At 37.9% G+C, this 25,146-nt stretch overlaps 1 protein-coding gene across 1 annotated transcript in view; it reads right to left on the minus strand.

Moving 5' to 3' along the window:
- The window catches only part of ST18 (ST18 C2H2C-type zinc finger transcription factor), a 120,993-nt gene that overhangs the window by 18,541 nt on the left and 77,306 nt on the right, over positions 1-25,146 (minus strand). The window contains exons 13-14 of the mRNA XM_023538869.2: positions 5,227-5,289; positions 4,391-4,459 (exon numbers count right to left, since the gene is read on the minus strand). Of these exons, the coding sequence (XP_023394637.1) occupies positions 4,391-4,459; positions 5,227-5,289 (132 nt within the window). The remainder of the gene's footprint in view (positions 1-4,390; positions 4,460-5,226; positions 5,290-25,146) is intronic.

The raw sequence follows: 25,146 nt of genomic DNA on the forward strand, positions 1-25,146 counted from the left end.
GAACAGAGCACCTAGTGTGGTTGGAGGGGCAGTTAAGACATTTACCTAGAACTTAACAGAATGAGTTGCTTTATGTGGATTTTTTTTTTGCTTTAATATTATTAACTTTTGGTTCATTATCCATTTTTAAAGGGAATTTTAAGCTATGCTACTACTGTCCAATGCTTGGTAGATAATATATTAATTGTTATTTTTTAAACAGAATGCTCCTTAGAATCAAGGATGATGAGACTTTGTCTCACATACTTTGCACATGTTATCAGGAGGGATCAGTCTCTGGAGAAGGACATTATGCTTGATGAAGCAGAGGGTCAAAGGAAAAGAGGAAGACTCTCAATGAGATGGACTGATACAGTGGCTTCAACAATGAGCTCAGACATAGCAATGATTGTGAGGATGGTGCAGGACTGGGCAGTGTTTTATTCTCTTATACATAGGGTTGCTATGAGTCAAATCGAATCAACAGCACCTAACAACAACAAAGTTCTTTAAAAACTTATTTTGGAAGGAATTTGAAAGTCAGTTCACAATTTACTACTAGACTTGGTCTACATCATGTAAAGCTCTTATCTTTTGCTTAAGAAGAAAATTTTTCCAAATTGTTTTTATGCATAATTTTCTCCAATATTTTGCATAACCACTATAATTCATTAATTTCAGATGAACAGTGGTATATGTGAATTCCAGAGACTTGGCACATTAATATGATTACCAGAGTAGCTAAATCATTTGCAAATTGACGTATCCTGCCTCACAGCCCAACTTAAATGGCCTTTTGGAAAATCTATCAGTAACTATTACAGAACAATCAGCAGTTAAATTTGGACTAAGAAGGGTGAAAGAGGAAGGGGGACCAATTTTACATAGAATGCTGATTAGAAATAGGATTCAAAATACACTTGAGTACAAACGTTATACAGATTCTTCCCCTTTTTGTTGCCTTTTTTCTATCACCAATACTAATGAAAACCCAGAGGCTGTCACAAAATATTTGCTTTCCTGAAGGTTCTTTTAGAAATTATCTTTGTTTATTCTCACATTTATGCTCACCATGATTCTACCCACATGGGAGTTTCTTTTGAGAAAACTGATCATTCAAAGAAAAATGTGAATAACTAAACCACCGAACTTTCATAGAAATGCTTGTATCCAATCCTAAGACAGGGTAATAGGGAGGAAATGCTTCTTTCAAATGAAATTTGAAATTAGCACACATCTCTTCAAGTTAAGCAGAGGAGCCTGCACTGAGTCTTTAACCACTCATTTAAAAACATAATTTGTATTCCATATTGTAAGAAAGGCTTGAATACTAGTCTTTCTCTATTAACATTTTTAGTAAAATAGTGCTTTTTTCGAATATTGCAATTATGGAAACACCTGTGCCAAATAATTTTGTTTTGGAATTCTCTTTGAATAGCTAAAAAAGAGGTCAATGAGATGTCTCTTCTTTTTCTTGTATGGAAAAATCAAAGATATTACTTACTACATGGTTGTATAAAACACATAAATACTAAATATTGCTATAGGATTCTCATTCTATGTGTTATCAAAGTACTGTCACATTGTATTCCTAGAAATAAGGCTCAGAGAAAATATTTAAGAGAACAGGCAGCTGTAATTAGGATGTGGCAGTGTATAAGTTTAGAGTAACTGAGTAAGATATGCTGGCAATTCTCAACTTTCAACCTACTAATTATTAGTCTCCACTTATTATTGTTATATTTCAGTTGACAAAAAATAGCTTTCAATAAAATTATTTCTAGAATCTTCAGTGGCACAATAAATTATATGTTATACTTTGAAAATGAGAAAAATTTGTTTTATAATTTCCTTTACTATTTTTATTAAAAATTATATACATTTATTGCTATATTGTCTTTCATAAACATTGTTTTAATAATTTTTGAACAAGTTAGAAGAGAAAATAATAACAAAAAGTTATGAAGACAATGTAATATCTGAAATGTTAGACATGTTAATTCTACTATTTACAAAAATAGTAAAACTACACAAATACTGTTTTATCAATAGACTTGGTAACACTCATTTTTCCTAAAATGCTATTCTTTGCACCCCATTTTTTTAATCAATTTTGTTTAATGTTATTCCTGTATCTTCTTTTCATTTATGTTCTATCATACTTTCAAAAAGGTATAAAGTGGAATACCAGAAAGATGTTTACCTGTGTTATTGACTACACAAAGGCATTCAACTGTGTGGCTCATAACGAATTATGGACAACATTGCAAAGGATGGGAATTCCAGAACACTTAATTGTGCTCATGAGGAACCTGTATATAGACCAAGAGGCATTTGTTCAAACAGAACAAGGGGATACTGTGTGGATTAAAATCAGAAAAGGTGTGCATCAGGGTTGTGTTTATTTACCATTCAATCTGTCTGCTGAGCAAATAATCCGAGAAGTTGGACTATATGAAGAAGGCAGCATCAGAATTGGAGGAAGGCTCATTAATAACCTGAGATATGCAGATAACAGAACCTTGTTTGCTGAAAGTGAAGAGGACTTCAAGCAGTTACTGATGAAGATCAAAGACTATAGCCTTCAGAATGGGTTACACATCAGCATAAAGGAAACAAAAATCTTCCCAACTGGACCAATAAGCAATATTATGATAAATGGACAAAATATTGAAGTTGTCAGGGAATTCATTTTACTTGGATCCACAATCAATGCCCATGGAAGCAGCAGTCAAGAAACCAAACGATATATTGCATTGGGCAAATCTGCTGCGAAAACCCTCTTTAAAGTGTTACTTTGATTCAGGTGCGCCTGACCCAATCCATGGTATTTTCAATCAACTCATATGCATGTGAAAGCTGGACAATAAAAAAGGAAGACCAAAGAAGAACCGATGTCTTTGAATTATGCTGTTGGTGAAGAACACTAAATATACCATGGACTGCCAGAAGAAGGGAGTCCTAGTGGTGCAGTGGTTAAGAGCTGCACTACTAACCAAAAGGTCGGCAGTTCAAATACACCAGCTACTCCTTGGAATTCCTGTGAGACAGTTCTATTCTGTCCTATAGGGTCACTATGAGTTGGAATCAACTTGACGGCAATGGGCTTACGGGCCAGAAGGAGCAACAAATCTGCCTTGGAAGAAGTACAGCCAGAATAGTCCTTAGAAGCAAGGACGGCAAGACTTCATGTCATGGACTTTGGACATGTTATCAGGAGGGACCAGTCCCTGGAGAAGGATATCATGCTTGGTAAAGTAGAGGATCAGTGAAAAAGGGGAAGACCCTCAACAAGATGAACTGACACAGTGGCTGCAACAATGAACTCAAACATAACAACGATTGTGAGGATGGTGCAGGACTGGGCAGTGTTTCATTCTGTTGTACGCAAGGTCACTATGAATCAGAACCAATTCAACAGCACCTAACAACCACATAAGTTGGATCATTTTTTTTTATTACCCTCTATGTAATATAATAAGACATGAAAATAAACAAGGAGATATTTGAAGTAAGAGAAGAAGAGATTAGAAAAAATAAAATAAGTAATGATTAATATAAATGTGACTTTGAGATCCTTTAGATTAACCAGAAAGGAGTCCAAATTGTGTTTAGCATCCAAAAGTGAAAGGCAAGTTTATGGTCCAAAATGCCCAAAGGTAAAATATTATGCAGCTTTCTTAAAATTAGATGAGGAGAACGCTTTGTGACTCCTTATAGGTCTGATCTAGTATATAAATTCTGAAATTAACAGAAAAAAAATTGTGTTTAACTATGTTATAGACTGAATGGTGTCCCCTCAAATTATGTAAGTTCTAACCCCTATACTTGTGGACATAATTCCACTTGGAAATAGGGTTTTCTTTGTTAATGAGGCCACTTCAATGTAGGTTATGTTTTAAACCAATCACTTTTGAGATGTCAAAAGAAAAGATTAGGCACAGAAACAAGGAAGCACAAATGGGAAAAAGTTGATCCAAATGGAGATCTTCAAGAAACCTAGGAAGAGAACCTGAAGGAAAGACACAAGGATTTTTCCCCCAGAGCGAACAAAGAGAGCATTCCCCTAGAGCCAGTGTCCTGAATTTGTTGTGTGAGAAAATGAATTTCTGTTAGTTAAAGCCAACTACTTGTGGTATTTCTGTTATAGCAGCACCAAGAAACTAAGACAAACTATACATCATTGCTTTTAGAAAATTATTACAAAATATAAACCCCACAAAGCAAGCAAATAAACTAAATTAATTAAAGTGATTTGGCTTTAGTTATTTCAATCTTTTGGTGAACGAGTGTCTGTCTCGTAATTTAGTTAGATTTGATGTACCGATTTTTAGTGACCACACTGAGACCGAAGGAGGACGGTCCCAACCACAGAGCATCAGGGGCACTGACCAGGCTTCCAGACACTTACTTTAGCTCCTGAGAGTTAGCAGCCATGAGGGACTTAAGAGTCTTATCTGCTAAAGGGCATCCAGAAACACTGAAGGGTGGGAAAAAAGAAGAAGAAAAAACAATATAAACTTATACAAATCTGACTCATGTCATTGTGAGTTTGTGAGCACACAAATTTACTAGAGTTTGTGGACTAAAAAAAACAAAATCTCCTTTGAACCTGGCTTTGCTGCTTTAACCTGTCTGGACTTGTGGACACTTCAGCGATTTCTTTCCACCTCAGATTTGTTATCAAGGAGACTCCTGAACTTTAAAACTCAGTGTTACAGTGATACCCACACTGAGTCCACTCCCATTCCATCATGGAGTGATGATGATTTAAAGTTTTAAAGTTTCCCCCTCAAAAGGAAAAAAAATCACATCAGTAAAGAAGTTAAAGTGAAGAGATTTAATGCAGAATTTTTTTTTACGATTTAGTCTGTAAAGCCTTGATTTGTTGTTTATCTAGAAGGATAAACAACTGCAGGATGAATGATCAGCTCAGGCCTTTCCTGATGTCTCTGCTTCATTCCATAAGTCCTAAAGCTAAAAAAAAAGCCAGAGCCTGGAGATGAACCTGATTTTGGGTGTGTAGCCTGAACTACAAGATCAGAAAAACTTTTTGATCCAGAATAATGATTTCTATACTACATAAATGAAAAGATGGAAAATTTAATTTAGCTTTATTTCAGGTAAACAGAACAAATAAAAAAACCCAGCTAACCCCTCTCCATTTCCTGGTTCAGATAATATCTTTCTGGAATGAATAAGCATTTAAAGTTAGAACAAGCTGATGAACAATGGGTCACTAGGTACCTGCGGTGAGATGCATAGTTTCCTGTTACGTGGCCACTTCCATCGCATCCTGGGGTTGGGCAGCTGGTTTGATAAAACAAAAATAATAGTTAGAATTGAGTGCATGTCATGGATATTATTTGCTTTGCCTGATAGGTTACTAGGTAGCTTCTCTTTTCAAGACGGGTTAACACAGAGTAGGATACACAGAAGCTGGTGACCTAAGGATTTATGTTTATGTAAGAACCAGTGGACTAGCTAAAAGAAAATGTAAAATCATAGCATGATGAATTATCTCTTAGTTACCTGTTTTCAATATCACATCCAATTCTCTGATTCAAATAATGTAGGAAAGTGATGTTAAAACGTATGTGCTAGGGATGTTGGCAGTCAACAATGAATTGTGTTGTATTTCTTTTCAATTACAAACATTATAAAGATATTATAAACCCATGCAAAATATTTGAAACTACTGCATATGATGACATGTAAACAGAGAGCTTAGTGGGAAAGCTGCTGAGAGTACAAAAATAGGCAAGAAGTTTAGTTAAGACATCTCATGATCAATTTCATCTGAAGCTTGAGTCCAACAAAGACTATTGCTAATTCACAACTAACCTAAGCAATGAGTCCTCCAGGCCATCTGCAAAAGACACTCTACTAGAGTCCACGTGGTGCACTTACTTTTATCTCAGAACCTAATCATGTCATATGCATTTCATGTATGTTTAAACATAATAGAGGAAGGTAGTTATCATTAGCGGTCTCCCTCCTACAATCAGTAGATTCATTGGTTTCAGTCACTTAGTCTCCTCTGACGCCATTCACAAGGCGCCCATCTGGAGTAAGCCAATTGATCCTGGCCTCAAAATCAGTTACTTCATTCATGCATCAGGTTTTCTCTGACACCCTGCCTAAAATGAAGGACTATTTGTATATGTAGAATACAGAATTTAATTTCGTGAAGGAAAATTTGAGGATAGATTAACAACATCCAATATTTTCTAGAGTAGCTACAAGTCAGAATGACTCAACAGCAATGGGTTTTTGTTTTCTTTTTTAGTATAGTTTTAGAAGTCTGGGTGGCGCAAGCAGTTTTCTATCAGTTGCTAACCTAAAGGGTGATGGTTTGAATCTACCCACTGGTGCTGCAGAAAAATGGCCTGGCAATCTGCTTCTGCAAAGATTACAGCTAAGAAACCCCCATGGAGCAGTTCTTTTCTGTAACACATGGGGTCACCATGAGTCAGAAATGATTCAGTGGCAACAAGTTAGATTTTTTGGTTTTTAAGTGTGTTTTTTAGCCTGTGAGCTACTTTCCAATAATTTCCAGGTTATCATAGAGATTTCAGGTAACCCAAAGAATCTATAAGAGTCAAAACACTTCCATCTCTCAGCAGATGTCATTCTCAGGGTTTGATCTGAACTGAGTCACCCCACACTTTACTGGACTGGGTATCATAAAGGAAAGTTGGAATCTATCTACCTACCTATCTACCTGTCTACCTACCTACCTACCATCCATCTATCTATCATCTATCTATCTATCTATCTATCTATCTATCTATCTATCTATCTATCTATCTATCTATCTATCTATCTATCTATCTATCTATCTATCTATCAACTATCTATCTATCAACTATCTATCTTCTATCAATCTATCATCTATCGATCGATCTATCGGTCTACCAATCTATCGATCTATCATCTATGTAAATAATAAAGAAAATGTTAATAGTGATTAATATTTGAGCAGAGTTATCTTGCAAGTACCTTTCACCCACTGAATGGAGAAACAATCTTTCTGAACATTATACAACTTGAGTATTCAATAGAGTGAGTTGGTTGTTAAGTGCCTTCAAGTCAGTTCTGACTCATAGTGACCCTATGTACAACAGAACGAAACACTGCCGTTCCTGTGCCATCCTCACAGTCATTGTTATGTTTAAGCCCATTGCGGCAGCCACTGCGTTTTATTCAACTGGTCAGTCTCACTTTGGAAATACATCGCCACCTAGCTTGTCAGATTAGATTGCATCTACTTTATGTAATTTTTACTCCTTTTTAAAAAATTGTTGTTAGGTACTGCTAAATTGATTTTTGACTCATAGCAACCCTATGTGACGGAGCAGAACTGCTCCGTACGGTTTTCTTGGCTGTAGTCTTTCCAGAAGCAAATTGTCAGGTCTTTCTCCCAAGGAACCTCTGAGTGGGTTCAAATAGCCGAACTTTCAGTTAGCAACGGAGTGCTTAACAGTTGCTCCTTTACATTACACCTGTTAATATTGCACAATTGGTGCCCATGGAAAACAGCAATCAAGAAATCAAGTGAGGAGGCGGAGCCAACATGGTGCTATAGACAGAAGCACCACACCATCTCTCCGCGGCAAAGACCTGAAAAGCTAAGTAAAACAGAGACAAATGTCAATCCTGGAACTCTGGGCATCAAATTAAGAAATAAAGAACTTAGCCAAGCGCTGACTGGTATAAGAAACTGACAGAGAAGAGAGAGCTAGGAGAGATACATGCAGAGTTCCCAGTCAGCTAACGTAGCACGGATTCACCGTCTTGGACTCCTGTTGGAGATTGGTGGACAGTGTGTACGAGAAAGCAGGAGAAAGAGCATCCAGTAACCAGCGATATATGCTTTCCCATTCCCCATCCTTCTCCCCCCTGCTCAGCCTATACAGCTTGCTAGCTGGCTGCAGTTGCTCAGCTGGCAGGGAAGTACAGGGTCCATGTTGCTTGGACTTGCCCCACCCGCATTGGAGATCAGCAGACAGGGAGGATGGGAAAGCAGTTTCATGGAGCTCCCAGCAGGAGACAGAATACCCAGTAACCAACGATATATGCTTTCCCTTATCCTTCTCCCTTTTCCGCTTATTCTTCTCCCCCTGGCTCTACCTCCACCACTTCCCACAAGCTGCAGTCTCTTGGCCAGGAGGGACCGGCTCCCATCCCACGCCGCTTGATTCACCCTGCCCACATTGGCCGGCTCCATCAGTGCCATTTGCTGCTAGTGTTGCTTATTTGGCTTATTTTGTTTTCCTCCCTGCGTTTCACCACCTTGCCCTCCTTTCTCTCAGAAAGCTGGCTCCATGTGCCAGCTTTGCTTCTTCTTGAAAGGCTGTGAAGTGCTGCTCGGCTGGGGAACTGCTTCTCGGGATCACACTGCCATGCTGGTGGGATCCCTGGGGTCTCTTTTTTGTTTTGTTTGTTTGTTTGTTTTCTTTTTCTTTTTGAGGCTTGGGGATCTCTTCTTGCCAGGCAGTACTGTGCAGTCTGGGAGGCCACTTCCCCAGTGGGGCAGCCATGTTGGTGGGATCCCTGGGGGCATTTCCTTTTTTGTTTTGTTTGTTTTCTTTTAGCAGCCTGGGAGCCCCTTCTAGCCAGGATGTACTGCCTGCCCTGGAGGCCACTTCCCTGGTCTTTGCAGCCACACCAATGGGATCCCTGGGGGCTTCTCTTTCCTTTTTCTTTTTTTTTTTTTTTTACCTATTTTTGTATACTTTTTTCTTTTTGTTTTTCTCCATTTCTTGGTTTCTCATCTTTCCACTCCAATGGCAAGCACCCTTAGCACTCTTTTTGTTTGTTTGTTTTTAGTCCCTGTTTCTCTCTCCTCTCTCTCTTCTTTCCCATACTCACGCTTAGCTCCACAATCAGAACCTCCCTGCTCCTTCTTGCCTACTTGCACCATCCACTGAACATCACACCCCCGAGCAGCACAGGCACAGCCTACCAGAACCTGCCTGGCACTGATTCCTGTCTCACCCCATTGGCCCTAGTACGTGCCAAAAAAATGCATCCCAGCCCCTCACCTTCAGCTGGACCTGCCCTGCTGCACCATAGCTGAGCAACTGGCCCTGCCCATTGGACAAGAAGGTAAAAAGTATTGCACCCACAGACAAGCAAACAACAAAGAACAGACAGCCTGCCTGCTCAGACATAACCAAGTAAAACAAAAAAGCAGGATGAAAAAAACAAATTTGCAATCAATAAATGAAGAAAATAAAGACTGAATGTCCTGAAGACAACAGACAATATCAAAACATAAAAAACACAGAAGAGGATGGTTCCAGTAGGGATCCAAAATAAAACACCCGATGAATTTCAGTAGAAGAAAAGGCACTAAAACTACCTGATAGGAAATTCAGATCTCTAATACTCAAAGCTACCCAAGAGTTGAAGCAAAAAGCAGACAAAAAATGAGGAAAAAATAGACAGATTCATGGAAAAGGCAGACAAATTGATGGAAAGTACAGTTAAAAAAAAAGCGAAGAATTCAGGAAAATAATACAGGAACAAAATGGCAAAATAAATTCACAACTAGAAATTATTCAAAAAGAACAAGTAGAAATCCAAAAGATAAACAACAAGATTTCAGAAATGGACAGTGTCACAGAAGGGCTGAGGAGCAGGTTTAAAACATTGGAAGACAGGATCAGTGAATTGAAGATAAATACTTGTAGACAACTTTGTTTTAGAAAAAAATCAAAAAAGAATGGAAAAAAATGGAGAAACCCTAAGAATTATGTGGGATACAATGAGAAGCAAAAATTTGTGTGTGATTGGAGTCCCAGAACAGGGGGAGAAACCGGAAAACAGGATTGTTGAAGAATTTCTGACAGAAAACTTCCCTAATATCATGAAAGATGAAAAACTGACCATCAAGAAGCTCAACAAACCCCATATAAGATAGACCCCAAAAGAAAATCACCAAGGCATATCATAATCACACTCACCAGAACGAAAGACAAAGAAAGAATCCTGAGAGCAGCTCAAGAAACACGGAAAGTTACATACAGAGGAGAAACAGTAATACTAATTTGTGATTATTAGGCAGAAACCATGCAGGCAAGAAGGCAATGCGATGACATATATAAAACCTTGAAAGAAAATAATTGCCAACCGAGAATGACATATCCTGCAAAACTCTCATTCAAATATGATGGTGAAATTAGGATATTTCCAGATAAACAGAAATTAAAGGAATATGTAAAAACCAACCAAACTTACAAGAATTATTAAAAGGAGTCCTTTGGTTTGAGAACAAACAACATCAGACCACAGCCTGAATCTAGGATGCAAGATCATACCCGCCAGATACCAACTTAGGAAATAAACTCTCAAGGACTATTCAAAACCAAAATAATTGTGACAGGGAACTGGAGAGTTTAATCTGTAAGTGACAACAATGTCAGAACAATAAAAGAGGGAATAAATGGTGTAGGTGTAGAACTTTCTAATGGAAAGGAAAGCTAGGTGATACCAAGTAATAATAGAGTGGTTCAAACCTAGGAAGATATGGGTAAATTTTAAGGTAACCACAAAGAAAGTTAACAAACCTACTCATCAAGATAAGAAAGAAAAACATAATGTCTCAGTATATACAAAATCTACACAAACAATAGAAACATACAAACAAACAAAAATCCACAAACAATAGGAATCCAGCACAGGAGAGTAAAAGGAACAAAGAAAGTGTCAGCACCACACACACACACACACACACACAAAAAAAAAAAACTACAAAATGACAGCAATAAAGTCACACCTATCAATAATTATACTGAATGTAAATGACCTAAACACACATATGGAGAGACAGAGAGTGACAGAATGGATTAAAAAAAAAAACTGGAACCATCAATATGCTATCTATAAGAGTCATGCCTTAGAAACAAAGACATAAATCTATTAAAAAATCAAAGGATGGAAAAAAATATATCAAGCAAACAGCTACCAAAAAATAGCAAGAGTGGCAATACTAATCTCAGATAAAACAGGATTTAAAACAAAATCCATCATAAAAGACAAAGAAAGGCACTATATAATGATTAAAGGGACAACCCATTATGAAGACATAGCCATAATAAACATCTACCCACCCAATGACAGGGCTCCAAAATACAAAAAACAAACTCTAACAGCACTGAAAATGGAAATTGACATTTCCCTAATAACAGTAGGAGACTTCAACACATCACTCTCCATAAAGGACAGAACATTTAGAAAGAAACTCAGCAAAGGTACAGAAGAACTAAAGGGCACAGTCAGCCAACTTGACCTCATAGACATATACAGAACACTCCAACCAACAGCTGCAAAGTACACATTCTTTTCCAACGCATATGAAACATTCTCCAGAATAGAACACATCTTAGGCCACAGAACAACCCTCAATAAAATGGAAAACACTGAGATAATACAAAGTATCTTTTCTGACCACAACGCCATCAAAGTAGAAATTAACAACATGAAGAACAGGGGAAAAAAAAATCAATTACATGGAAACTGAATAACACCCCGCTTAAAAACCACTGGGTAACAGAAGAAATCAGAGATGAAGTAAAAAAAAAAAATCCCTAGAATCAACTTAGATTGAAAGCACAGCATACCAAAACTTTGAGACACAGCAAAGGCAGTCCTCAGAGACCAATTTATAGCAATAAATGCACACATCAAAAAAGAAGAAAGGAATAAAATCAAAGCATTAGCTACACAACTTGAACAAATAGAGAACAGCAAAAAAAAAAAAAAAAAAAAAAAAAAAAACGCAAGCCCACAGCCACCAGAAGAAAGGAAATAATAAAGACCAGAGCAGAACTAAATGAAATAAAGGCTAGAAAAACTATAGAAAGAATCAACAAAACCAAAAGTTGGTTCTTTGAAAGGATCAACAAAATCAACAAACCACTGACCAAACTAACAAAAGAAAAACAGGAGAGGAAGCCAATAACCCAAGTAAGAAATGAAATGGGAGACATTACAACAAACCCAACTGAAATAAAAAGGATCATAATGGAGTATTATGAAAGTCTATTTTCCAACAAATTAAAAAACCCAGAGGAAATGGACAAATTTCTAGAAACACAACAGCTACCCAAGCTAACACAAAATGATGTTGAAAATCTGAACAGACCCATAACAAGAGAAGAGATTTAAAAGGTAATCAAAAAAAAAAAAAAAAAAACCAACAACAACAACAAAAAGCCCTGGCCCAGATGGCTTCACTGGAGAATTCTACCAAACATTCAGAGAAGAACTTACACCAGTACTTCTCAAACTATATCAGAATATAGAAAAGAAAGTGACACTTTTAAACTCATTCTATGAAGGCAGCATAACCCTGATACCAAAAGTAGGTAAAGACACCACAAAAAGAGAAAATTACATTCCGATAACTGTCACAAATATAGATGCAAAAATTCTCAACAAAATTCTAGCCAATAGAATTCAGCATCATATCTAAAAAACACTACACCACGACCAAGTAGGATTCACACCAGGTAAGCAAGGATGTGTCTACATTAGAAAATCAATCAATGTAATCCACCACATGAATAAAAGGAAAGAAAAGAATAACAAGATCATCTCAATCAGTGCAGAAAAGACATTCCACAAAGTCCAACACCGATTCCTGATAAAAACTCTCAATAAAACAGGTTTAGAAGGAAAATTTCTCAACATAATAAAAGGCATCTATACAAAATCAACAGTCAGCATCATTCTTAATGGAGAGAGGCTGAAAACCATTCCCCTTGAGAATAGAAACAAGACAAGGATGTCCTTTATCACCACTCCTACTTAACTTTGTGCCAGAAGTGTTAGCTATAGCAATAAGGCAAGAAAAAGAAATAAAGGGCATCCAAATTGGTAAAAAAAGAAGTTAAACTGTCCCTATTTGTGGATGATATGATACTATACATAGAAAACCCAACACTCCACAAGAAAACTAATAGAATGATTCAGCAGAGCAGCAGGATACAAGATAAACATTAAAAAATTGGGTAGATTTCTATACACCAATAAAAAGAACAATGAAAAGGAAATCAGGAAAACAATCCCACTTACAAGAGCCCCTAAAAACAAACAAACAAAAAACTTAGGAATAAATCTAACCAGGGATGTAAAAGACCTATAAGAAGAAAACTACAAAACACTACTGCAAGAAACCAAAAGAGATCTACATAAATGGAAAAACATACCATGTTCATGGATAGGTACACTCAACTTTGCTAAAATGACAATTCTACCCACAGCAATTTACAAACACAATGCAATCACTATCCAAATACCAACAACATTCTTCCAAAAGATGGAAAAAATAATCATTAACTTTATTTGGAAAGGGAAGAATCCCCAGATAAGTAAAACCTATTGAAGAAGAAGAAGAAAGTAGGAGGACTCATACTACCTGACTTCAGAACCTACCATACAGCTACGGTCGTCAAAACAGACTGGTACTGGTACAACTACAGGTATCTTAACCAATGGAACAGAATTGAGAACCCGGATATAAATCTATCCACCTACAGCCACCCAATCTTCGACAATGGCCCAAAGTCCATCAAATGAAGAAAAGACAGTCTTTTTAAGAAATGGTTCTGGCAAAACTGGATGCCCATCTGCAAAAAAATGAAACAGGATCCGTACCTCACACCATATACAAAAACTAATTCAAAATGGATCAAAGACCTAAATATAAAGCCGAATGACATGAAGTTCATAGAAGAAAAAATAAGATCAAATGCTAGAGGCCCTGATACATGGCATTAACAGGATACAAACCATAACCAACAGCACACAAACTCCAGAAGATAAGCTAGATAACTGGGGTCTTCTAAAAATTAAACACTTATGCTCATCAAAAGACTTCACCAAAAGAGTAAAAAGAGAACCTAGGGACCGGGAAAAATTTTTGGGTATTGCAAATCAGACAAAGGTCTAATCTCTAAAATCTACAGGAAAATCCAACACCTCTATAATAAAAAGACAAATAATCCAATTAAAAAATGGGCAAAGGAATTGAACAGACACTTCACCAAAGACATCAAAGAGGCCAACAGACACAAGAGGAAATGCCCGATATCAGTAGCCATTAGAGAAACGCAAATCGAAAGGACAATGAGATCTGGGATTACTGGCATGAACCAAAAATCAGGAAATAACAAATGTTGGAGAGGCTGTGAAGAGATCGGGACTCTTATGCACTGCTGGTGGGAATGCAAAATGATACAACCATTTTGGAAAATGATATGGCTCTTCCTTAGAAATCTAGAAATAGAAATACCATGTGATCCAGCAATCTCACTCCTAGAATTATATCCTAGAGAAATCAAAGTCATCACACGAATAGGCATACGCACACTGTGTTCATTGCAGCATTGTTCACAATACCAAAAAGATGGAAACAACCTAGGTGCCCATCAACAGATGAATGGATAAACAAACTCTGGTACATACGCACAATGGAGTATTACACATCGATAAAGAACAATGATGAGCCTGCAAAGATCTCATAACATGCATGAATCTGGAGCACTTTATGTTGAGTGAAATAAGTCAATCACAAAAGGGCAAATATTGTATGAGACCACTACTGTAAAAACTCAGGAGTAGGTTTACACGCAAAAAGAAACAATTTTTTGATGGTTATGAGGGAAGGGAGAGGTGGGGATGGAAAAACATTAAACAGACAACAAGTAAGTGCTAACTTTGGTGAAGGGTAAGCAAGTACACAATACTGGGGAAGCTGGCACAACTTGACCAAGGCCAGATCAAGGAAGCTCCAAGGCAAGGTCAAGGAAATTCCATAAACTCTCTGAGGGACCGAATTGCTGAGCTGAAGGCTGTGGGGACCATGGTCTGGGGAAAATCTAGCTCATTTGGTACAAGATAGTTTATAAAGAAAATGTTTTACATTCTACTATGGTGCGTAGTGTCTGGGGTCTTAAAAGCCTGTGAGCAGCCATCTAAGATACTCCACTGGTCTTACCCCTTTGGGAGCAAGGAAGAGTGATGAAAACTCAACATACGAGGGAAATATTAGTCCAAAGGACTAAGGGACCATATCTACCACGGCCTCCACCAGACTGAGTCCAGTACAGCTGGATGGTGCCTGGCTACCACCACTGGCTGCTCTGACAGGGATCACAATAGAGGGTCCCAGACAGAGCTGGAGAAAAATGTAGAACAAAATTCTAACTCACAAAAAGGCCAGACTTACTGGCCTGAGAGAGACTGGAGAAACCACGAGAGTATGGCCCCCCTTTTAAGTCAGTAATAAAGTCATTCCCAAGGTTCACCCTTTAAGCAAAGATTAGACTGGCCCATAAAATAAGACTACAAGGGAATAACAGCCCAGGGGCAAAGACTAGAAGGCAGAAAGGAACAAGAAAGCTGGTAATAGGGAACCCAAGGTCAAGAAGGGAGTGTGTTGACATGTCGTGGGGTTTTTAACCAATGTTATAAAACAATATGGGTCCTAACTGTTTAATAGGAAACTAGTTTGTTCTGTAAACCTTCATCTAATGTACGATTAAAAAAAAATTATGGTATTAACAACAACAACAAAAAAGAAATCAAATGACATATTGCATTGGGCAAACCTGATGCAAAAACCCTCTTTAAAGTGTTAAAAAGTGAAGATCTCACTTTAAGGACTAAGGTGTGCCTGACCCAAGCCATGGTATTTTCAATCACCTCATATGCATGCAGAATCCTGACAATGAATAAGAAAGATCAAAGAAAAACTGATGCCTTTATATTACGGTGTTGGTGAAGAATATTAAATATACCATGGGCTGCCGGAAGAAGGAACAAATCTGTTTTGGAAGAAGTACAGCCAGAATACTCCTTAGAAGCGAGGATGGGGAGGCTTCATCTCACACACTTTGGACACGTTTTCAGGAGGGACCAGTTCCCAGAGAAGGATATCATGCTTGGTAAAGTAGAGGGTCAATGAGATGTATTGACACAGTGGCTGCAACAATGGGCCCAAGCATAATAAGGATTATGAGGATGACTCAGGGTTGGGCAGTGTTTCATTCTGCTGTAAATTGGGCTGCTATGAGTGGAAACTGATTGGACGGCACCTAATAACAGCAACAATATTGCCGGGAGAGGCAAAGAAGTGCCAAGGATTCTCAAACTGGTCAACTATAAATTACATAGGAAATATAATATGAAATTATGTATTTAACTACTAGGTTTTTTTTTTTAATTTGGTGTTATAAAAAGCTCAAGGAATACAGAAAGCATGGGAGGCAGGATTGAAGTGCGAAAAGTTTTTGATTAAGATTCTGATAGCTGGCTTTATTTCCAATTCTGCAGAGAAAAATGTTACATAATAACATGGGCCGATACCAGTTGGAACATTCTGCATTTATAACAATAGTAAAAAGTCTACTATCTGATTATTTTGTGCACTAATGACACATGTCTGGCAGTAAAAAATGCCCAGGTGTGAGGCGAGAGAACACTGGTCTGTGATGGTGAAGGTTATGTGTCAACTTGGCTGGGCCATGAGTCTCAAGTGGTTTGGCAGTTATGTAATGATGTAATTTGGTAGTTACATAATGATGTAATTTGGAAGTTATGTACTGATGTAGTCATCCTCCATTTTGTGATCTGATGTAGTCATCCTCCATTTTTGCATAATGCCGATTTTCACATAACAACCTGGTCTTTGGAACCTAACCATATAGAAAAGTAAATTCTAGGATAATCCAAGCAAAGTCCAGCTAATCAATGACATATATATATTTATTTATTTATATACCATACAATTCTAACCAAACAATTTTTGATAAGCAATTAAGATACATTTCCCTTCCAGGCATAAGGCAGAAGGCAATAAGGACAGAGTAAAACTAAGGTAATAAGACTTTTACAAAACAAATATACTTGAACAGATACGTTCAAATAAGTGATAGCCATCAAAGCACCCAGACTGCCTGCAACACTAGCTGTGAGCCATGAGGTCTCTTAGAGAGCTAACTTCTTAGGAATTCGTGATTACATTCCAACAATTCTTTACAATCTTTCCACAACCCCTCCTCTTTTGTATTTGCCTTTGCATCAAATGCCTCTCACTAAGAAGTGGCCCCATCACAAAGTAGTCACACTTCATTTTTTTGCCCCCAAATGATGTTAGGCGTTAATTATCTATCTTTTACACTGCATTTAGCTTGGAATGATTTTTCATAATTTCCATCCATCTATTTTTTTTTTATGTTCAAAGGATAAAATGTTGCCATTTTTGAAGGTGTTCAAAATAACAAGCAGAAAGGAATTTAAACTTTTTTGTTTAGAAATTTGACTAGCAGCCCCATGTGGGAATAAGTGTGTCTGAAAAAATTACTTCTTGGAAAGAAACTTGTTCAGAAACTAGTATGTTTGGCACAGTGGTTAAGAGTTTGACTGCTAACTAAAAGTTCAGCAGTTCGAATCCACCAGCCGCTCCTTGGAAACCCTATAGGGCAGTTCTACTCTGTCGTTTAGGATTGCTATGAGTCCGAATTGACTTGACGGCCATGGGTCTGTCCGTAGTATGTTTGGTACCAGTCCATCACACTGGTTCAGCCACTGAGGCCCAAGGAATATTCAGCTCTGAAGGGAGCATAATATTCAAACCAGTAATCTTTAAAATCCTTAAGAATATAAAGTCTAAGCTTATTTAAAAAGTAATTCACATGCTAGTATAGCAAACTGATGCTGGACTAGCAACAACTGGATGAACACCTACTATGTGTGAGGCAAGGCACTTAGCATCAGCACTTGGGACATGTTTCCTACCCCTAAATCATTTTCCATGTAGCTAGAGAAATAAGAATCAGCATAGTAAATAATATACATCAAAGGTATTGACATGGTGGAGGATAAAATAGATGAAAGGAAAAGATCTCTGCCCCCTGGAGCCTCCATCCTAGTGGGAGAAGCAGATGATAGAGAGTTTAGGTGAAGCAAAATGCCTGAGCATGTTAAATGGTGATACGTGCTAGAGGAAACAGTGTCTGGAAAGGGAGATAGGAGTATCAGGCTGGAGGAGGGGGGAGGCTGCAAAAAGAAACAGGAAGACCTCTGTGGTAGGCGACATTTGAGTGACCTGATGAAGAAGATGAGGACAGCACATGCAGTTATCAGTGGAGCCATAGAGGTATGAGTGGAAGAGCATCGGAGACAGAGGGAGCAGCTACTGTCAGGCTCTGAGGCAGGAGTGTTCCTGGTGTGCTTGGGAGAATAGGAAGGAACACAGGTGGCTGAAGGTGAGAGAAAGGCAGGGTCTTGGGGCATGGCCCAGGCTCCTTGCCCTTGTGGGCTGTTTGGTTGTGGGTGTGGAGTTCAATTGAGAGGTGAGAACTGAGAATATCCCATTAAGACTCCTCAGCACATTGATGCTTTTAAGAGACAAAATGAGTGAGTGTAAACAGACAAGAGACAGGGTTCCAGGGCTGAGTGCTGAGGTATGCCAATCCCCCGGTTCTGCGGATGAGTCTAAGAAGGAATGTTGAGGAGGTGGGAGAAACATCTGGAGGTGCAGTGACCTGGAAGCCAGGTGTAGAGTTGGAGGTACACTAAGGAGGAAATGGTGATGTGTCGAGTCTTGCTGTTAGGTCCAGTAGGATGAGGCTCCAGGAGTAACATCCAGGTTGAGCAAGGGAGATGGCACTGGGAACCTCAAAAGAGCAGCTTTGGTGGGGTGGGGGGAGGAGGTCACAGCCTGCTGGAAAGGGTAGAGCAGAGAAGGGAGGAGAGAAGTTGAAGTCACACAGGATAGAGGACTTTCTTGAGGAGTTCAGCTGCTAAAGGAAGAAGAGGAATGTGGAAGTGAGGTCAGGAGATTTTTTTTATTATTATTATTGGAAAAATGTAAACATATCTTAGGCTGAGAGATACAGAAGAGAGGGTACAGGCACTGGTTACCCTTTCCTGGAAACTCTCATTAGCAGGCAGCTTTAAATATCCACTTTTATGAAAATACTTAATTTCTATTTAATCATTTATATATGGAAAACTTTTTCTTGAGTGTCACTCATTCACACTAAACACATCCCAGCCAGGACTATGCTACTTGCTGAGGATGTAAATGCAAAACAGCCCAGTGCCTACCTCCTTTTTGCTCATGCCACGCCCTAGCCTGGAATCCCCTTGTGTTCCCCCTTACCATGTGATGTCTACCCAACATCTCCTGCCCAGCTTGGCTGGAACCTGCTGAGGGAGCAGAAGCTTTTGTCCTGGTGATAACTGGGATTGACACTCACATCCCTAAGGAAGCTGTGTGAACCAGAATATAAATTACGACAACCCACAGTAGGGATCTCCAGGGTTAAAAAAAAAAAAGAAAAGAAATCAGAGTATGTGAACTGGTGCTAAATCTACCATCTCTACTAATATTAATAAAGGGACTGAGTGGTGACACTCCCATTTTTACCTGCACACACACACTTGGCTTTGGGCCTTCCCACCCAGTGTCCTTCCTTGCCTTTGCACTCCCTCTATCTGCGGCGTCCAGTATGTTATAGGACCTGTTTTCCCCAAGCTGTGTTCAGTCTCTTCTGGGTTAACCCCCTTGAATTTTCAGTGGCATTTGATGTTATTAAATGCCACGTCTTAAATTTCTCAGCTTCTAACTCCCATGGCAATCATCTTGGTTAGGTCTCTACAGCAGATTGTAGGTGACCTCCTCAGCTCTGACACCTCCAGTGCCATGTGTCATGAGGACAATTTGTGTCTTACATGGTTTGCCCTCTCGGTATCCACTAATTCCCCCTCGTCGTTTCACCCTGTTTCTGACACGGCTGTTCCCATTTTGTTACATAGTCTCTCAACAGTTATGGGCTCCTATTGACTCTCCCAGACATGCCCTATATGGTCTCCTGTAATAGAGAGATCTCATTGCTGTTGTGTAAACAGCTTTCTTAACAGCAGTTACTCCTTGCCCCTCCTGGCCATGTCCTGTCTGATTCTCTGTGATAAAAACTTCTTCCTTTTACAGTACTCATGCATTACAAATTTTAAACAAATAAGTCCTCAGTGCATGCTAAACCTGAGATGTGTCCCCCTTCTCCCCACTTGCCACGCATAAGCCCTCTCCTACAGTTCCAAATTATTGTGCTTTGTGCAGGTGTGTTGTAGTTTCCTCTTTGGGACCCGCGAGTGCTAAATTCTACTTGTTTTCTAACCACCCTGAGTGAGTCTGACTTCCTTCTCCCATAAGTAACAGACCATCCGAGACACACACCCACGAAAACCCCCCCCCCCCCCCACACACACAGACCCTCTTAAATAAAAATTAAGATAGAGTGGGCTGCAGAGTAATTCTGCAAACGCTTTTCCTGGAAAGGACTCAGATTACTTCATGTTTCAGGTCATCTGGCTTCACTTTTTCTGACTCTGTTACCTCCTCTGTGACCCAGCATATCTCACATACACCCTCACACTGTCCTAACTCCGTATCCTCCATGCATCCTTGCCCCCATCCCTGCACTGCCCATTCTCCCTTCTCTCTCCATGCTGCCCCAGGAAGCCATGCCACCTGCTTAGTGCTCCCAGCCTCCCAAATCAGAACTGATAGCTGTTTTATAGAATGCTACAGTTGGTGCCAGCTCTCTAAACTTTTCTGAGCTGTAGAACTCTTTGAGAATGAAAACCATAACTCTCTTAACCAAATAACACTTTTCATAAACTTTCTTGAAGATTCCCCAAAGCCCACCCTTGTATACTCTGGAGACACTGGATCGTAGGTTGAAACTTCCGGTCAGAGCATAAACATTGCTAGTTGTTTTATTTTACATTGTATTTTTTTTAAATGTATAAATATACATATATATAACATATAAAATCTATATATAACAAAAAACTGCCATTTTCATAAAATATAAAGATATAATTAGTGATAACAGCAAGATGAGAGGGAGGAGGACTAGAGCAGGTATAGAATTTCTTGTATATTACTGAAGTTAAGTTGGTGCCAACTTATCCTAGAATGTTATAATTACAAGCTGTTAAATGTAATATTCGTGGTAACTGCTACGAAAATATCTAAAAAGCATACACAAAACAAAAGGAAAAGGGAACCAAAAGGGCTTGCTAAAATAAACCAACTAAATACAACAGCAGACAGTAGTAAAGGACAAAGACAAAGAAGGTTTAAGACACATCAAAAGCAAATAGCAAAACAGCAGAAGGAAGTCACTTCTTGTTGGTGATTACAGTGAATGTAAATGGACTAAATGCTCCAATCAAGCGGCAAATAGTGGCAAAATGAATTAAAAAACAAAACAACCCAAAAAACATGACCCACCTACATGCTCTTTACAAGAAGCACACCTTAAACTCAAGGGCACAAACAGGTGGAAAATGAAAGGACGGGAAAAAAAAATTCCATGCAAATAGTAACCAAAAGAGCTGGAGCGGCAATCTTAATATCAGACAAAGTAGATTTTAAGACAAAATCTGTTACAAAAAATAAAGGACATTATATAGTGATAAAAGGGTCAATTTATCAACAAGAATTAACAATAGTAAGTATATATTCATCCAACATCAGAGCACCTAACCATATAAACACTGATAGAATTGAAGGAAGAAATAGCACTACAGTAATAGTCGGAGACTTCCATACACCACTTTTAATATTGGACAGAACATCTAGAAAGAAGATCAACAAGGAAACAGAGGATCTAAATGACACTATAAATCAACTAAACTTAACAGATGTTCAGTACATGCCTCACAACAACAGCAAAATATACATTCTACTCCAGTGCACGTGGATCATTTTCCAGTATAGACCACATGTTAGATAACAAGTCTCAATAAGTTTAAAAAGATTGAAATCATACAAAGTATTTTCTCTGACCACAATGGAGTGAAGCTAGAAATGGATAGCAGAAAAAAACCTAGAAAATACACAAACATATGGAAATTAAATAGCACACTATTAAATTACCAATGGCTCAAGGAAGAAATCAAAAGAGAAAAGACAAATTTCTTAGCATCAAATGAAAATGAAACACAATGTACCAAAACTTATGAGATTCAGTGATGGTGATACTCAGAGGGAAACTTATAGCAACAAAGGCCCACATGAAAAAAGAAGGAAGATCTCAAATCAACGGCCTAACTCTACGACTTGAGGAACTAAAAAGAGAAGAGCAAACTAAGCATAAAAATACCAGAAAAGAGGAAATGACAAAGATCAGAGCAGAAATAAATAAAATGGAGAACAACAACAACAAAAGACAATAGAGAGAATCAATAAAACCAGGAGTTGGTTCTTTGAAAAGTTCAATAAAATTGACTAACTTTTAGCTAGACCAACAAAGAAATAAAGACAAATAAGTGCAAATAACCAAAATATGAAATGAAAGAGGAGACATTACAAGTGACCTGATAGAAATAAAGAGAATTATGACAGAATATTTTCAATAACTGTATGGCAACAAATTGGATATCCTAGATGAAATGAAAAAATTCTTAGAAGCATACAACCTGCACAAACTGACTCAACAGGGAGTAGAACATCTCAATATACCCATAACAAGTGAAGAGATTGAATTTGTGAACAAAGAAAGAAAGAAAAGTCCTAGACGAGATGAATTTATTTGGGAAATTCTACCAAATAATTAACTAGAGAAGAATTGACACCAATCCTGTTTAAACTCTTCCAAAAGATAGAGAAAGAGGGAATATTCCTTAATTCATTCTATGGAGCAAATATGGCCCTGATATCAAAAGAAAGCAGATGCCAGAAGAAAAGAAAACTACAGGACATATCCCTTATGAAAATAGATGCTAAAATACTCAACAAAAGAACAGAATCCAATAGCATATTAAAAAAAAAGTCATACAACATGATCAGGTGGGATTTATTCCAGGAATGTGGGGATTATTCAACACTAGAAAATCATTCTACACACCACATTGATAGAACAAGGGAAAAGAACCACATGATTATCTCTATGGATGCAGAAAGAACATTTGACAAAATCCAACATCCTTTATTGGTGAACACCCTCAAGGAGAATGGAATAGAAGGGAAGTTCCTCAATATGATTAAAGGCATATATGTAAAGCCAACATTATAGTTACTGGAGAAAGATTGAAAGCTTTCTCCTTAAAATCAGGTATAAGAGAAGTGTCTCTGCTCTTATCACTTCTATTGAATATTGTATTAGAAGTCTTAGCCGGAGCGATAAGACAAGAAAAGAAATAAAATGGAACTGCATTGGAAAAGAAGAACTAAAATTATCTCTATGCATGCATGCATGACATGATCCCATATATAGAAAATCCCAAAGAGTCTGCAAGAAAGCTTCTAGGGCTATCACAGGATTTTAGCAAAAATGCAGGGTACAAGGTCAACAACAAAAAATCAGTTGGGTTTCTATACACCAGCAGTGAAAAATCAAAAAGGGGAATTAGTGAGACAATTACATTTATAATAACACCTATGAGAATAAAATACCTAGGAATAAATTTAACCAGGGATGTAAAAGACATATACAATGAAAATTATAGAACACTGTTGAAAGAGATTAAAGAAAGCTTCAATAAATGGAAAGATGTTCCATGATCATGGATAAAACAGGAAGACTTAATATTGGTAAGATGTCAATACTACCCAAAGTGATCTATAGATTCAAGATAATCCCTATCAAAATTCCAAGTCTTCTTTATGGAAATGAAAAAACCAACCCTCAACTTTATATGGAATGGCAAGAGAAGCCAAATAGTTAAAGCAATGTTGAAAGAGAAGAACAAAGTAGGAGAGCTCACACTTCCTGATTTTAAAACAGATTATACAGCTACAGTAATCAAAACATCTTGGTACTGGTATAACAATAGACATATACCAATGAAATAGAATTAAGAGTCTAAAAAATAAATCCACATATCTATGATCAACTGATTTTTGACAAAGGTGCTAAGTCTATTCCATGTGGAAAGAAGAGTCTGTTTAATATATGGTATTGGAAAAATTGGATTTCCACATGCAGAAACAGGAAACATGCCTCACAACATACACAAAAATAAATTCAAAATGGATTAAAGATCTAAATGTGAAAACTAAAACCATAAAATTCATAGAAGAAAATGCAGGGGGGCAAGGCTGTTGGGACTTGCTTTTAACAATAGATTATCTAATATAGTAACAGAAGCACAAACAGCAAAAGACAAAATAAATGGGACCGCATGAAAACTAAAAATTTTGTTTGTCAAAAGACTTTACCAAAAAAGTGAAAAGACAAGCTACTGATTATGAGAATATCTTTTCAGAAACCATCTATCTGATAAGAATCTAACAACCAAAATATATATAAAACTTCAACCACTTAACAACAAAAAGACAAATAAACTAATCATAAAATGGGCAAAGGACTTGAACAGACATTTCACCAAAGAAGACATTCAAAAGGACACCAAAAACATAACCAAAAACCAACATCATTAGCCATAAGAGAGATGCAAATCAAAACCACGATGAGACATCATTTCACTCCAACTAGGATGGCTAAGATTAAAAAAGAAAGACAGACAGAGTGAAAGAGAGAAAGAGAAAGAAAGGCAGAAAGAAGGAAGGAAGGAAGGAAGATTGGCAAGGATGTAGGGAAATTGGAACCCTTATCCATTGCTGGTGGAAATGCAAAATGGTACAGCCTCCATGGAAAACAGTGTGGCAATTCCTCAAAAAACTAAAAATAGAACTACCACGTAACCCAGCAATTCCCATCCTAGGTATATACCCAAAAGACTTGAAAGGAGAGACTTGAACAGATACTTGTACACCAATGCTCCTTACAGCATCATTCACAATAGCCAAAAGGTGGAAACAACCTAAACGCCCATCAACAAATGAATAGATACACAAAATTTGGTACGTAAATACAATGGCATACTACTCATCCAGTAAGAGAAATGAGGTCTTGACACATGCTATAATATGGATGGAGCTTGAAGGCGTTACGCTGAGTGACATAAGTCAATCACAAAAGGACAAATTTTGTATTACCTCACTTGTATAAAAAGACATGAACAGACAAATGTATAGAGACCAAGGTATATCAGTGGTTTCCAGGGGCAGGAGGGAGGGGGAAAGGGGGGTTATTGTTTACGGCATATTAAGTTTCAGTTTATAGTGATGAAAAATCA

The sequence above is a fragment of the Loxodonta africana genome, chromosome 18 (assembly GCF_030014295.1).
Source record: "Loxodonta africana isolate mLoxAfr1 chromosome 18, mLoxAfr1.hap2, whole genome shotgun sequence".
NCBI lineage: Eukaryota > Metazoa > Chordata > Mammalia > Proboscidea > Elephantidae > Loxodonta > Loxodonta africana.